Genomic DNA, 17,498 nt, shown 5'->3' with positions numbered 1-17,498 from the left:
CTTGGTGATTGATTAGATCCGGGGGTGAGAAAGAGTGCGGTCATGAAGAGAATCCAGCTTTTCTGTCTGGGCGGCTCTGTGGATGATGCTGCCATTCACTGTTAGTGATCCAGGAGCAGGCTGTGGGGTGGGGACAGGGTGGGGGGTAAATGATGGTTCAGGTGGGAACACACGTGATGCCTGCAGGACATCCGAGCATCAGTGTCCACAAGTGGGCCTATGAGCAAGGAGCTCAGGGGTCTGGGCTGGAGACACAGCCCTGGCAGCCTTCTGCATGTGGATGAAGCCTGTGAAGGAGAAAATATAAACGCAAAGGAAGGAACCTCATTATAACTGTGTGTAAAATAAAGCAGCAGTCTTTCAGAAGTAAATGGGAGAGTGGGAAGCAGAAAATAAGAGCCAAACTAGGAACAAGAAAAATTACCAAAAAGAAGAAAGAACTATAAAAAGCCCAGCATCTAATAGCACAAGAGGCAAACAATAACTGATACATCTGAGTCATCAAGAAAAAGCGAAATTATGTTCAGCATAATTTACATTGTGGAAAGATATATATATATAGATACATATATGTTTATAGCACATTAAAAAAATAAGATTTCTTCCTGAAATTGTTAGAAATATTTGTCAGAAAAATTCAATTTGAGAGAACACTGTTTTCTGATATACTGGCAAATGAATAATAATATATATAAATGTATCAACATATACATATAATAATTTTTCCACAGAATTTTAGATATTCCTAAGTGACTAGCCAATAATAGGCACCTTTTAAACAAAGCTTAAGGGGAAAGCATATGCTATCAGGTCTTCACTTCCCAATGCTTTTAGAGAGCTGCTCACGTGAGTCCAATTTTCTATGCTCAGTATGAGAAACAAGGACAGAGGAAGAGAGAACCCAAGTGAAAACAAGGATACCTCTCCTCCAGTGAAGTAAGGCTGGGAACATTCTTGAGGTGATTAAGCCTGATTTGTGTCAGGCCTTGAACAAGCAGGCTTTTATGGCAGAGCTTATCTTTCCTCATAATTGTTGCACATTCCCACTTTATAAAATGCTTGGGGCCCTATTTTATTTATAAAAGGAAACTGGTGGGTTTTTAAAGAGGTATCTTGGCAATATGCCAAAAAAGCTGATTCTCTCCCCCTGCCCCCTTAAAAAGTACACTGATCATTATCTCCGTTCTAAACTGAGCAAGTCCCTGCGATTTGGCCTCTCTGTCACCAAATTGCTCCTCCATATTTGCATGGATTGCTCCTCCCCACCTGGACGCCAAGCCCATTAGAGCTGCAGTGGAATGAGAAATAAGGGTTATAGAGATGTTCTTGTCACCTCAGACCCGAATTTAACTGATGCACAGTGCCACTTCCAATTAACTCACAAATGATTCTAGGAAAATACTCCGCTATGCTTAAGCTGTTTGAAGGCCTGGGAGTCTGACAGGCGAACTATCCCTGCAAGACAGGACGACTCTGTGTTCTGGGGGTTCTAGTGAGGACTACAGGACGAGGGAGCGAGGCTGGGTCTGCTGACGTATGGTGATCAGAATAAGAAAGCGAAGCTTGCTTCCTGGGGGCAGACGCTGGTAGAAGTCTCTGGAAGCACTGAAACCGGATCAGGCAAGAACGCAGAAGGGAAATGTTCCGGCCGCTTTCAGACTCCTGCAGATCACTCACAAGTGGCTATCATTAAACAATTTACCGGGAGACTCAGATTTGTTTTTAATCTGTGACCTAAGCCAATGACAGTATATAGCATAAAGTCTATTTCCTTCTTAGATATCTTGAAGTTAAAAACTTCTAAGCTTTTCCATAGTTTTATTTACATATGGGGTTCAAACATTCACTTACAATTTGTTTCATTTGAGATGAATGAGTAAAAACAGTGTAGAAAAAATTGTACTTAATACGAGATACATCAGAATGTTGGTAAAACTGAAATTAGCAAAAACTCCAAAGGAAGATTTGACTGTAACTAGCACAAACCCTCAAAGCTGGTCATAAATTAAGAAATAAGCCTACATGTTAACATAGAAAGTATACCTAGCAGTGGCTACAAAAAAGAGCTGGAGAAAGAAAATTTTATTTATGTGCATCCAATATTGTCCTAGCAGAAAGGTATAATATTACTTTTCAGGATCTTTCTTAGAATAGGAAAGTCAGATGCCAATTTTTAGAGAAATACTTAACATGAGTTTTGTTTACATGTTTTACTTTTTGCTTTTTAAAGAAAAGGAGGCCTGGACTCTTGAGAAGGAAGCAGATGAGGACGGAAGACTGGGCTGGAGAGGCAGGCGGACTCCAGTCCCGGATTATTTCCATGAAAGCCTTTACAGCAGCAGGGACTCAGAGAGCCGCAGGAAAGGAAGTGAGGGATCATCTTCCATCTATCGGACTGGCAGACATTTCAGAGTAACAGAAGCCACTAACAGCAAGGGCGCTGGGAAACTTTTTTGCATTGTTGATATCTTCTAAATTGTATACACTTTCCACTTAGCAACAGATATCAAAAACATCTGATTCAACAATAACATCTTCTGTCTTTAGTATAAATTTCTTGAGCAAAAAAAGCACAAAAAGATGTATGGCTACAGAGGCTCACTATGGTGTTTAATAGTGAAAAATTACAATCTAAATGCTACTGGCAGGAGACTGATTAAGTAAATTATAATAGAGTACCATGTAGCCATTAAAAGTGATGGAGATTTATATACTCTCCTGTGCAAAGACGTTCCCATGACTATTCAGTGAAAAAAGGTTCCAGAGTAGTATAATAAGCAACATTTACATAGTTATATGAATACTCCTATAGAAGAAGCTCTGACGGGATGTTTCTACTGTAATAAGTGATTACAACTCAGTAGGTTTCTGGTGCCTTTTGTTTCCTTTTTTGTACTTTCTACAGATTTTTTTTTAAAACAAGGAGTATGTATTTTTACAAAAAAAAAAGCCATCTTTGTTTTAAAAAAGATAGGTCCTAAATATATTTTTCTTTAAAAATAAACACCAATATGTAAATAAAAACAAATACCTTTTATCCCATGGTAAAAACAAACAAAACAAAACTTCCTCCATTTACAAGTTAATTTTTACATTTAAATCTCTGAACAATTTAAAGTGTTTCACGATAACTAAGAATGTTCATGGTTTTATTACTATTGAGGTTTTAGCTCCTTTGAGGTTAACAACAGTAAACTGTGTGTAAATTCTAACTCTACCAGGCATCATGAATATATTCTATTTCCAAGCCACAGTAAACACTAGCAATGGGCGATTCTGACCAGGAGTGTGAGACACACTCACCTCAAACAAATGTTGAACATGAGCCCACAGGCATAAAAAGCTAGAAAGTTTCCAATCATAGCAATTAGGAATTATTTATACATCTAATGTATTTCCTTCCAAGGGGAGAAAAAAACAAGATAGTCTAACTGTAAATATGCTCAACCTCTTGAGAAATCCTTTCAAGTATCAATACCTCCTATGAATAATAAAAGGTAAAAAAGTTAACAAGTCCTTGCTCTTGAGTAATATGTAAGTAACTGTGGGTGGCAGGGTTTTTTCTTTGATAATTGGAGAACCACCAGTTGGTATCACTAGAGATCCTTATTTACTCCCTGAAGAATATTTATTTCAACTGCTGTATTCTCTAAACTTAAAACATCTGCCCTAATAAAACAATCTAATCATACTGCCATGGTGAGCACTCACCTGGCCTGAACGTGTCAGTTTCCGAGGATCCTTTGCACAGCTGCATCAGGGGACCATAAACCCATAGTAAATGTTCATTCTTTTCACAGTTAAGTTACTGTGATAAAATTAATGCTGCCTCAGTCATAATCAGGTGATAAAATACCATAATTCAAAGTAACTGATGAACTCATAGTGAGCAATCAGGCCTTGCTTGCTGGCCCACAAGCTGGTCAGCAGGGTGGAGCTGGCGAGGCGATGCCAGGGTGAACCTGTACTGATTCCTACAGGAAGGCAGGCAGGGCCCCATCGTAAAGCCTGGGTGCACCTATCTGCTTTAGTCTGCTGACAAGATAGCTTCTACTAACTCTCCTTTTTCGAATCCTCTGATTAAATGACACACTATTGTGTAAAATTCAAATTTATATTTATATCTGATATATTATACATGTTCTATATGAAACGAAATTCCCTAATAACTATGAACAAAGAGTAAATCCAAAATATTTCTAAGAAACTGAAGGCCTCTGCTTTAAGCATTCTCAGCACGTTCCCTTTTAGGCCAGCAGATGGAGCTGTGAGCTAAAACAGGGAACGTGAGCTGCTCCAGGTCAGCCAGTAGATGGCACCCTTTTGTCTGAACTGGGTTTATGTTGGAGATTTCATACAATTCAAGGTAGTTACCAACAATCATTTGACACTGGAATTGATTTTGATTTACCTGCATTTATCTAGAATGAACATCTCAATTATTTATTGAGTGCAGAGACCTGGACCACTTCTGTTCAACATTTTCTGACTAAGACTGTTTTCCTTAGCCATAAAACGTTAACATTCCCAGTAAGAGGCAGTAAATAGTGGTAAGAGTTCATCCCCGGACAGGGCAACCTCACAGTTATCATCAAAGCTCTCTAAACGCAGGAACTCTCTAAATGCAGAGCTGAAATACACCACACTGCTCTCCACAAGCCTCAGAGCAGGGTCACATAATAAGAATTTCCTTAGAAAGTCTTAAGACCTAAGCCCCCCATAGTAACAGTCTACTGCGGAGCCCTGTCTTAGCACAGTGCCTGGCTCAGGGTGGGCCCACAAATGTCTTTTGAATGAACAAATTAATAAACACTACTGCTTTTAAAAGAAGTGCCCTTGAAAAACTATCAGTGGTTCATTTCTCTGTGAGACTTCTCAGACACGCAGATCAAACGGATGTGCCTTCAGGCAGGGAGAGAGCATCTGCATTCTCTCTTATTAGTTAAAGACATGAAGCTGAAATACAAAAGAATTCCAGATATGCTTATATTCAATAGTGCCAATCAGAAAAGAATTTTTCTCCCTGGAATATTTTATTTAGGCAATAATCCTCTTATCAGTGCCATAAAACAAAGAAGTTCACATTCTAGAAACTAAAATAGTATAGTCTAGTCCACAAAGCCCACGTTCTTGAACATATAATTTAAATAACCTAATTTTGTTGGTCAATGAAAGTTTGGATTGATTCATTATGACTCTTCTAAATCAAAGATTATTCATATTTTCAAATACCTTAAAATTTTACTACTCAGTTTATAGCCTCCATTACTAAACTCTGGGAACATCGCCTATCAATTCCATGCAGTCAATGTAAAGTGCTAATAGACCGTCATTTTTATAGGAACTAAAAGCTTAATAATTTCACTATTATGTATTTCATGCCCCCCACGTGGGTTTCATATGCAGTCAAGGAAGTTTTGTGAACTCCCAGGCAGCTGAGCTTCATTGTCAGCATAAAATCTAGGACTATTTTTTAAAAAGTAGTATTATTATTAAAGCAATATATATTTAAGAAACATAGAAAAGTAAAAAATTCACCCACACACCCATAATTCATTCACATATTTCTACCAGACACATTTCCTCCCAGTTTTTTTCATTTGTTTTCAAATAACTGCTCTCCTATTAATACAGATATGAATCCTGCTGTTCATTTACCATTACATCCTAAGCATTTTCCTGCTAATGAAAGCTAAAAGGAGGTCCTCTCTTTTATGAGAAAATTAAGAGGTTGGGAGATGAGGCCCACACTGAAGATACCCAGTAAAACCTGTCAAGTTTTCAGGAACCCTGTGGACTGCATCACAATCAAAACCAGATTCACTACTTCCTTGCCCTCACCCTGGCCCCTCCACATACTCCTTTCTTTTCCATCTTAGCTAAGGGAGGTAATGTTGGAAAAGCTTCCGAAGACGACCAGATTGGGTTTAATCTTGACTCTACCAATTACAAGCTGTGTGACCTTAGGCAAGTGACTCAACCTCTCTAGGTCCCAGTTTTCTAAGATGGGGAGAATAATATCTGCATCACAGTTATCGTGAAGACTGAGTAATCTGCTATGTCTAAAATGCCTGGTATAACGCCTGAAATGGAAGAAAAGATTTTATACTGATTAAAAGCAAAATTGAGGTAACAACAAAAATCATCTAAAACCTCCAGTCACGAGTTTTCTAACTTCTCCAAGTAATCTCTACTTTATCGTTATAAACAACGACAAATCAGCAAAGTTACTTTAAAAATAAAGGTTAGTCAGACTAGCAGAAAAGCAGTATACTGTCTATCAGTATATTTTGATGAAAAGTACAATGCCGATGTTTAGCTATAATTAAACCCAATGTGAAAAACTCCGTAATGCCTATAGCAATACTGGCAATAATAATAACACCTACTACTCCCCCCACCTCAATTTCCCCCTCTACTGAATCACTCCCATCAGCATTCGCACACGCTGTGTATTCTCCCAACTTAAGAAAAAGAGCTCTCTGACCCCATCCCATCTTCTAGCTAGGAGCCCATTCCTTTCTTTCCCTTTTCAGCAAAATGCAAGGCTTGCCCATACGTAGTGCCTCCAACCTCTCTCCTCCGTTCTCTTTTGCATCCACTCCACTCAGGCTTTTCCCACCAATGACCACAACATTGCTACTCAGTGAACTGTCCGTTCTTATCTTACGTGACCTAGCCCCAGCACACATGTCCTTGAAACTTTTTCTTCCCCTGGCATCCAAGTCACTACCTCCCTCTTCGGTAGGGAAATCTCCTTTGCTACTTTCTCCTCATTCCCCAACTTCTCAACCTTAGGAATGCCTAAAAGCGCCTTCCTTGGACCTCTTTTCTCTCTCCGTTCATTGCTCTGGTGAGCTCCTCTAGTCTCCTGGTTTAAATACTCTCTATATACTGATGAATCTCAAATTCATATCTTTACCTTATACCCTGAATTCAAATCTTCTACGTCTAACTGCTTATTTGACTCTCTGTGTGGCCATCTAACAGATATCTCAAACTCACAAGTCCCAGACTGAATATCTGACATTATCCTGACACCTGCTCCTCTCATGCTGGTCCCTACCCATCTTCTAGCTGCTCAGGTCAAAAGCCGTGGGGATCTTTGACTTTTTCTCTCACCTCTTGCATCCAATCTATGACAAATCCTTGTTGACTTCACTTTCAAAACAAATCCAAAACCTCCTTTCATCAACTCCACTGCGGCCAGCTATTCCAAACCACAATCAATTCTCACCTGTCACGAAGAGCCTGGTCCATTGAACTTTCTACCAGTAGTTTAAAAAAGCAGCAGCCAATCGTTCCAAATGTGTAGCTTTTTAGCTTGGGGTATAAATTATGTACACAAACACACATATGTAGGCTTTTAGGATTTTTTTCCCAGTAATATGTAAACACATTAATAATTTAAAAATGCTTACCTATTTTACAAAGACGTTTATATACATGGATGTCAAACAGCACAGACGGTTGTTCCAAATTAAATAATTTTACTCAACAAGTAGTTAACACCAATTTATACAGAACAAACATTTGCTATGAATTAGTCATTATTTAATATTTGAAATTTTTCAGTTATTTATATGATTTACTAGTAAAAAGAAGTAACCTAGTTATTACTAGGAATTTAGTCACATTCTGTGTCATCACTTCCCAAGACAGTGAACAAACCATATGCAAACTTGAAAGTCAGGAAGATTTAGACCACATACAGTAGAACGAACATTCCAGACACCCATGACAGGACTGCAGTTACTCACACTGTGAACTCCTAAGGCTTTCCAGACTGCGAAGCTGATCACGCCAACCCCACACCACGCGTAAAGGGAGCCCCAGCCCAGGGCTCGCAAGGCAAGGGAAGAGCCGCTCTCCGGTAAGGCGGCAGTGGCCACGCTTCCCTGTAATGAAGACAGGAAGGTTTGGGGGAAAACCATCAGTTTGGAAAGAATAAATATCTGGGAAGTACTTGAAATTAACGACTCTGTGTAAGCACCAAAATATTGGGAAGTCAGACCAACCCAAGTTCAAATGCCAACTTTGCTACTTAATAAATGCATAACTTAAGTCCCGCCTTCTCTGACTGATAGACACTGGAGTCCGCCAGACGCTGGGCCAGGAGCTCTGCTAGGTGCTGGAGAGACAAAGGGAAACAGCAACTTCTCTCTGACAGTAGACTTCAGTCTGGGGCGGAGACACAGACACGGAAAAGTTAACTGTGATTTAAAGGGGAGTGCAACAACAGAACTATCCATACGGGGCCTTATGGGCCCAGAGAAGGACACCTAATCTACTGCTGCAGGAAGGGGAAGCTTCAAGGAGGGGGTCCTGGAAGAGGTGGGCTAAATCTAAATTTGAGAAAAGATGTGATATAAGTCATTGTGAGGATTTTTCAATATATTTGCAAAATATCTGGCACATAGTAGAAATTCAGCTTATGGTAGCTATTAATGAGAAACTAGAAAATAAACAGTGACCCTCCTCCTGAGTTTCAAGGCACAATATTAAGGTAAAAATCTACAATTGTAATAAGTGAACAACTTTCAGACCATCCGCACACGAATTTGACTAGAGAAGAATAAGAATGCAGTGCATGCTTCAGAAAGGAACACCCACCACCACTGTGAGCACCGAGCTGGGCGGGGGAGGAGGAGAGGCTGTAAAAAGATAAAGACACTGGGAGGAATAGTGTACTAGAGTCCTCAAGTCTCTTCCAATTCTATGATTTGGTAAATTAAACTTTAACTTGGCAGTAAGCTGGTAGAGTATTTTTGTTTAAAAATTTAACTCTGAAGTGGAAAATAAACAGAGACTCCTCCATAACACCGGTCAGACACTCCTTAGAGGGCAGTATCTAGGGTTAGCATCCACTAAGGTAGATTAGAAGGAGCTCAGAATAACAAAGACGACAAAATAGTAAAGGTCTGACCAGCATGCAGGGAGTTAAATAAATTTTTCTTTAAGTCTGGTGATATTTTATGGATGTGGTGATATTTTTATTGTTTTATGAATAAAACTGCACAAGTGGGATTCATACTCTACATGTTTCTATTTACTGGTGACATCATGATTAAATTAGACTGATCATAAGGACTAAAGCCAAATACTTCCTTATTACACTGTTACGTGACCACTAATCTTATTTTCAAATAGATTAATCTTTTTTGTGCATGTGAGGAAGATTGGCCCTGAGCTAACATCTGTTGCCAGTCTTCCTCTTTTTGCTTGAAGAAGACTGTCGCTGAGCTAACATCTGTGCCAATCTTCCTCTGTTATGTGGGACGCTGACTCAGCATGGCTTGATAGGCGGTACTAGCTCTGCTCCCAGGATCTGAACCTGCGAACCCCGGGCTGCCAAAGTAGAGCACACGAACTTAACCACTACACCAGCAGGCTGGCCCTTAAACAGGTTACTCTTCAAGTGAGACTGCAGGACTACAATCTCCCAGAGACCCTACATTTCCAAGTACTCTAGCACAGTTAATAATTTATTATAATCTACTGCTCCCTTCCCATGTGACAAGCACTGTCCAAGCATTTTCCATGTATTAATCCATCTGACCTCACCCTGTGACACAGGGACTATTACTATCCTCATTTTACTAATGATGAAACGAATGCAGAGAGAGATGAAGCACCTTGCTCAAGGTGTCGCAGCTCGTAAAAGCTGGAGCACTTCAGCAGTCTGGCTTGACAACTAAGGGGAGGTCGCCATTCAGTCCTTTACCACATATGATTATAAATACAACACAATACAAAATGTAAATGAAAGCATCTTTTTCAATGGAAATGAATCCATGGTGTAAATGAGAATACAAACCATCATTACTTGGGATAATTCAAATACATACCCTACTGGAAGCAGAGAAAGAAGTGACAATACTTAAGGGCCTACGTGAAATTTTAACCTTACCAGATAACCAATTATGGGACATTCATTTAATTTCCATAGTTTGACCTGAATATGAAATGTAATTTATCTTTTTTCTAAAGAACCTGTAGAATTCATAAAATATGAGGAATTTATTATTTGTCCTGGTGAGCCCCTCTGCTAAAACACACTAAACATTGACAAAACAAAAATGCTCAGAAACAATAAAGAACTTAACTTCCTCAAAGGCTGAATCACATTTTTTTTTTCTGATTATAAATCACTGGAAAATTTGCTATGTATGAAGCAGTGTAAGAATGAATGAAAAAAACTCTCACTTTTATTACACAGTCAACCACGGTAAACATTTCGACATATTCTTTCGCTTTTCATTGCTTGTGGATGTTTTAAAAAGTTTAACACCATTTAAAACTTTTAAATTTTCAACATGCATCCTCTTATAACGTGAAGAACTCAAAACATTGTTTACTGGTTACACTGAAGTGATTTATCATAATTTACGTAGCCATTTGTTTTTACTAGCCAACGTATACTAGTTTCAACATTTTCTACATTAGAACCTTCTTTGTGCCTAACAGTTATCTGCAATTCCGACTGAATTCTCAGGAAAAACTCCTCAAAGTGGAATTACTGAGTGGAGAAGAAAGGACATGTTATAAACTGATATATACTCCCAAGCGTTTGTTCAAAAGGCTGTGCTAAGTTACAGCGATGTTTCTTGAGGACCATTTCAAGTTAGCCAGTATTATTAGACAGTCTCGGTTAAAAAAAAAGCAAACACACGAAACCAACCAAAAGGAAACCTTTGAAATTTATATAAAACTATTTATAACTTAGGCTTCTCTTGTTAGTGAGAATGAACATTTTCTCAAGTTAGCATGAGCTAAATGTTTACGCCTTTTGAATTGTATACTCATGTTATTTGCCAATTTAAAGTTTTCTTATTTGTATATTCTTGTTATATATGTTCTTTAGCCCTTATAGCTATCAAATGTGTTACCAAACTTTCCCAGTTTGGTTTACTTTTAATTTCTTTGATCTTGCCTTTTTTTCTTTGTTTTTGGTCAAAGATGCATTCCAATGCTGTCCAAAGTCATAGTCATTTCTCTTTCCTTTAGCTGTGTTTTAAAAATTTGTCTCTTCTTCTCACCCTAACGTTTTTAGGTCATCTGGTATTATTTTGGTTTTGATGGGAGCTGATGACTAAAGGGAGTGACCTCCCAGACAGCTTAGCGCCTGCCCCAGCACCCCTCTCGATTAGTGCCCCCCCCAATTTATCTGAGAAACTTACATAGAGAGAGGTTTCTAAGCTATTTTTGTACTACTAATTTACTATCTACTCTTTATGCCAGAATCACACAGATTTAATTATAGAATCATAACGTCTTCATATCCAGAAAGTACCTCATACTCATTATTTTTTTTTCAAAGTTGTCTTTGCTGTTTTTGCCTATTACTTCCTCCAGAAAAATCTGAGAACATTCTGTCAAGATTTCTCCAACCTTCATTCATTGGCATTTTCATTAGAATGACATAGCTAACCCAGTGATAGCAAATTTATAATGTCCTGTGTTCCACCTGGAAATATACTTCAATTTACCCAAGTCTTTTCTTTTTTAGAATAATTTTCATTATATGACAACTCATTTAATAGATTTTTTTAACGTGTGGATTTGTGATTGTGAATATTATTGGGGGCACACAGAAACATCTGTTTATCTGTATCCCCATGCCCACCACCATGCCGAGACCTAGCAGACACTCAGTATTTGCTGACTTACACTTTTTGTAGATATACCTTAGTCCCAACGAGATTTTTAAGAGAATTTTCTTCAGCTTTTTCTATGATTAAAACAGTATACTCTTATCTTACTCCTTTTCTCATGCTGCTATAATTTCAGAGTGGTTCCCTAGGTACCAGAGATCTTACATAAATGCACTCACTTCTAATTGGCCTGAATTTTCACCCAGAAGCAGTACCATTAACCAAATATTATTAAACTAAGGTTCATTTAAGTGCTTTGGCCTAAATTTTATTTTAGAAACTTAAATGAAAAATTCCTGATTTCCCTGGGAAGGAAAGAAATTATATATGTATTATATCTGTACATATATTTTTAAAAGTCACCTGAGCTTGCATCTTCCTCTGTTTATTCAAAGGACAAAGAAAAATGAACGTTCATTCAGCACTTACTATTGCCTTTCTACTCCCAGTTTTCTAGCATGAGATTCAGCTAACACAATTCAAATAAGACATTTAAGGCATAATGATCATCCTCCTGAATAACAGCAGTGTAGGCAGTCCCCAACTAAATGCTGATCATTTTAAAGTCCTTCTGGGTTGCAATCTGAATCTGTATTATAATTAAAACCTACAGTCCCAGGCTGGTGGACAGAAATCTACTTAAACAACAAATTGCTAAAAATAGTATTATTTATACCCTAGAAGTAATCAATGATGGAGAGAGTACCAGGATGAGCAAGTTGCTTAATCCATCTGTGCCTCAGGATTTTTTTGAGGAAGATTAGCCCTGAGCTAACATCTGCCACCAATCCTCTTTTTGCTGAGGAAGACTGGCCCTGAGCTAATGTCTGTGCCCATCTTCCTCTACTTTATATGTGGGATGCCTGCCACAGCATGGCTTGATACGTGGTGTGTAGGTCCATGCCCGGGATACGAACCAGCGAACCCTGGGCTGCATAAGCAGCATGGGCAAACCTAACCACTATGGCCCCTGGCCGGCCTCCATCTGTGCCTCAGTTTTAAGGGGACAACAGAACAAAAACAGAACCTAATAGGGCTGCGATGGGGTTAAATTAACTCTTACCTCACCCTACAGCAGCAGCAGCTAGCATATGGTAAGCACTTAAAGGTTAGGTGTTATTGTCACTATTAACGTTAGAGTACATGGCCTAAGTGGCATTCTTAAACTGGTGCTTGCTCAGTGTTATCTCATTAACTGCTCCATACCTCTGAGCTCCTCTACCAACCACTTTACCTCTCAGAGTCTGGAGCCGTGGTACTGCTCTAATTCACGTTTCCCCAGGGGCAAGGAACTTTACACAACAGTTAACCATCCAGTGGTTCTCAAACTTTCTGGTCTCAGGGCACATTTATACTTGGATCTCAAAGATTTCTGATCATATGGATTATATTAATCAATATTTAATGTATTAGAAATTAAAACATAGGAATTCTAGAATTGTACTTATTAATTCATTTTGAAAAAATGAACCCATCACAGATTAATATAAAGCTATTTTTATGAAAAATAACCTTACAAAATGAGAAAAAATTTAGTGCAGAGAGGTAGTGTTTTACATTTTTGTTAATCTTTTAAATGTCTGGCTTAATAAAAGACAGCTGGATTTTCATAAACGCTTCTGTTTTCAATCTCTTGCAATGTGCCTTTTGGCTGAAGTATCTGAATAATACTCAGCCTTACACAGATAATGTGGTTCGAAAAGGGAGAATTTTAATAGCCTTCCTTCTTTTTCTTGAGGCAGATTCACCCTGAGCTAACATCTGCCGCCAATCCTCCTCTTTTTGCTGAGGAAGACTGGCCCTGAGCTAACATCCATGCCCATCTTCTTCTACTTTATGTGAGGGACGCCTGCCACAATATGACTTAGTAAGCAGTGCACAGGTCTGCACCCGGGATCCAAACCAGTGAACCCTGGGCCCCAAACTTAATGAGTGAGCAAACTTCACTGCTACCACACGGGGCCAGCCCCCAGCCTTCCTTCCTTGATGTTACACCAAAACTTGACAGCCTTTTTTTTTTTTTTTAAGATTGGCAACTGAGCCAACATCTGTTGTGAGTCTTTTCTCAAATTTCTTCTTCTTCTTCCCCCAAAGCCCCCCAGTACATAGCTGTATATGCCAGTTGTAGGTCCTTCTAGTTGTGGCATGTGGGATACCGCCTCAGCATGGTCTAATGAGGGGTGCCATGTCTGCGCCCAGGATCCAAACCAGTGAAACCCTGGGCTGCCAAAGCAGAGCACGAGAACCCAACCACTCAGCCATGGGGCTGGCCCCAACAAACAGCTTCTTAAACGTTAGCTGCAATATGGAATCTGAAGTTGTATCAATGAATTTTTTGTACTTTCTTACATTAAAATCCACTAGTCTATTTTGCACTTTGAATAGAACTTTTATCCATGCATCATGATCGTTCAGAAAACATTTACGAAGTCATACAGATCTTTCAAACATTGACACCATTTATTAATTATCAAAGAATCACATCATTAATATCAATCCAATCTCATCAGAAAAGCTTGTGAGTACTGAGCAGCTGTCAAGCTCACAAGGGCAGATACAAGATTTCTAAAATCTAGTTTTCACTTGAAAGCTCAAATTTTATCATTGGCAACAAATACTGACAATTGCTTGCTTGCAGAAACAGGCTCATTTTGTTCATTTTGAAGAAAATGTCTGCCAAATACCCACTTTGGCATAACTATAGTTTGTCAGTTATTCTTTCAAGTAAAAATAATATTCTATGAAAAAAAAAATGGCTAGTGCACCGTGCAACTCAATCACATAACTGCTCTTCCTCGAGGAACATATCTTGTTTTGGTATAGAGCAGAAATGCTTTATGTGTACCTTCCATTTCTTCACACAGAATATTCGAGAGGTATATTCAAGGGACAAGATTTAATAAAATTAATAATTTTAGTGCTTCAAGGACATTCTTATCAATGATGGCGTTAGACAATCACTGCTAGGATAGTCTGGTGCCACTGCCCTGATTACACCAAGGCCTCACCAGTTTTACCCCTCATGCTTCTGTACCGTCAGTGCAAACATCTCAGTACTATGATGAAAACAGTTTTGACTTTACAGATCCCCCAAAGGGTCTCAAGGAGACCCAGGGTTCTGTGGACCACAGTTTGAAAGCCACTGTGTTAGAGCATAAAGGGCACGTGTGATAATCAAATCTCAGGTCCATAAAATAGAATGCAAAGTTGTGAATAGTACATGTGCTTTTTTTTTGAGAGATAATCCCTCACTTTCATGAGATTCTCAAAAAGATCTGTGATTCAAAGGTTAACACAGTACTTTAGGCTTAGAAATCAACCAAATTTCCACTGTTAAAGCACCACTGTCAGGCAGGTTTTACTGATTTCTGCCACAGGGTATATTTCTGCTCTGAAAACATTCTCTAATATAGACGGGAAATGACCATGAGGTTCATAGCAGTGAGCTTGTAACCTCCATATAAGCCCTGAGTATTTGGGGGGGGATCCAAACGCACTCTAAATGTGGTCTCTTTCCATGACGTGTTCATAAGGCTTAAGTGTGATTAGATTAATAAACACAAATATAAGTGGAAAGGGAATTCAACTGGTTTATTTTTCACATAACACTGTTCTCCCAAAGCAAACATCAAATAGTAATTATATAGTTATTTGTGTAAATACTTGTTTAATATCTGTCTCCTGCACCAGATGCTAGCTTCTCAAGGCACAGATATGTTTTACCCATTTGTGTATCTCTTGCACCTGCCTAGTACAGTGCCTGACGTATAAAAGATGCTGAGTTAACATTTGTTGAAGCAACGAAGTAATGGATAAATAAGTCATATGAGGCAAGAGGACAGAAACAGGACAATACATAAGAACAGGTAAATACAAGTAAATGTGAAGGAAATTTCCCATCAACTCGGGAAATGAGGTACACGTGAACACGACGGAGTGATTGCCCAATCTTGCACATGAAGTAAGGATTTCCTGCCTTAAGTAGGTTGTAGTCATTCAAGCCAAATTTACTGAGCACCTACTATGCTGCCAGGCACTTTTCCAGGAAGCAGGCTGCAGCAATGCACAAGCAACATATGGTCTCCAGGTTCAAGGAGCTGACCTATGCTTTTCATCAATACTAAGACACACTTTATTTCAACATTTTAACATCTCTGAGACAGAAATGCCTCTTGCAATCAGTGTTGTGTCAAGAATTTAATTGGCATCACTTTTTCTCAGTGACACATAAAATATTGGGGCCTCTTACAACTGAGAGTGAATTGCCTAGATTTAAAGTCACAGTGTGAAGAGGAAATGTACTGGATGAGCTTTCAGAGTCTTGTTCTGTTAACATTTAAGAAAGCACATAATTAAGTACTTCTTTTTAAAAGAAAATAAAGACCATTGATTAATTTGCACACATCTTGAATCTGAGATGAATATAGATTTACTTATTAAAACAATCTGAAAGGGGTTGGCTCTGTGGCCCAGTGGTTAAAAGTTTCACAGGCTCTGCTTCAGTGGCCCAGATTTGCAGGTTCAGATCCCAGGCGCCCACCCACACGGCTCAGCAAGCCAAGCTGTGGCGGTGACCCACATACAAAATAGAGGACGACTGGCACAGATGTTAGCTCAGGAGAATCTTCCCCAGCAAAAGAAAAACAAAAAACCTAATATGAAAGGGCACCAACATTTTCTTTACTTTCCCTTTGCAAAGGAGCTGCCATTGGTTGGTAAACAATAACAATGCTATGAGTGGATTTCAGCGGCACAAACCTTATTGAACCATTCAGGGCTTTTCTTTTTAGCCAATGACAACGTTGTTACAAATCCAGCCAGCATTCCCGCTGCAGCAACAGTACCAAGGAAAATTCCACCTGCCAAGAGTTTTAGGGGTGGGGGGGAGAGAGATTAAAGAAAAACAAAGGCTGAAGTTAAAAAGATGCATACAAGTTAAGTTTCAGATACGATTTAAATTACATTTTAAGCACTTCTGAAATCCCAGAAACGATAGCTAAGCAGCTCTTGCCAAGGGTAAATGAGAGCGGCTGTGAACCCCGCGTGACCTCACGACCTCTGGCACCTGAGATCATTCTGAGGAATGGTTCCCAAGCGTAGAGAAGGGGGCGCGGGGTCCCTGCTCCTCTTCCCCGGGGAGGAAAGACACCGTGGGAGCTAGAGAAGGGACAGCAGAGGGGCTGGGGGAAACGCAGCCCACTCGGAACAGCTCGCTGGCCCAACCCAGCCCATGGGCGACCCCACCCCGGGCCGCCCGACCCCCGGCTCACCCCAGGGCCCACCCACGCCCAGGGCTCCCAGGCCGAGCGCGGGAGAATGCCCCTCCAGCGCAGGCGAGGGCCCCGGGCGGGCTCGCCCCGACAGCCGCGCCTCACCACACCTTTCACCAGGAAAAGCCGGTCCTCGGCGGACCCCGGAGCCTCTAGGCGCGGGGCCGGCTCCCCACTCCCAGCACCCGCCGCCTCCATGTTTACACGCCTGCGCGGCTGCGTCCGGCGCCCACTGGGCCCGGGCGGAAGCGAGAGCGGGGCAGAGAAGAAAGGTTCCGCTGCCGTCTACCCCGTGCATCCTGAACACGGGTCCGGAGAATGGCCGGATCCCCAAGACCCACTCTCCTCCCTAGCCGTCGGGCGGGGAAGGTGTGGTGGCTGCACGCTGCGTCCCCAGCCCAGCCCTGCGGCCGAGGAGGTCTCCCTGGCAGATCCTTTTCCTGCTCCAAGGTGATGATCGCTGCTTTTGAATACTGCGTCTATTTGAAACAATGTCCAGCCCTGTCTCTAGGAGGCAGTGAGGGGTCGCACATCGCGCCAGGAGCCCAGTCCCAGCGGGTCTGAGACCCTGGAG

General features: G+C 40.3%; 1 protein-coding gene across 1 annotated transcript in view; it reads right to left on the bottom strand.

Moving 5' to 3' along the window:
- Positions 1 to 17,184, bottom strand: part of TMEM242 (transmembrane protein 242) — a 31,723-nt gene extending 14,539 nt beyond the window's left edge. The window contains exons 1-3 of the mRNA XM_046670057.1: positions 17,035 to 17,184; positions 16,413 to 16,513; positions 7,761 to 7,898 (exon numbers count right to left, since the gene is read on the bottom strand). Coding sequence (XP_046526013.1) covers positions 7,761 to 7,898; positions 16,413 to 16,513; positions 17,035 to 17,122 — 327 coding nt within the window. The 5' untranslated portion in view covers positions 17,123 to 17,184. The remainder of the gene's footprint in view (positions 1 to 7,760; positions 7,899 to 16,412; positions 16,514 to 17,034) is intronic.
- Positions 17,185 to 17,498: the final 314 nt, after the last annotated feature.

Source organism: Equus quagga, chromosome 8 (assembly GCF_021613505.1).
Source record: "Equus quagga isolate Etosha38 chromosome 8, UCLA_HA_Equagga_1.0, whole genome shotgun sequence".
Taxonomy (NCBI): domain Eukaryota; kingdom Metazoa; phylum Chordata; class Mammalia; order Perissodactyla; family Equidae; genus Equus; species Equus quagga.
Note: the sequence above shows the minus strand (reverse complement) of the source record. Positions and strands in the feature narration are given on the sequence as shown.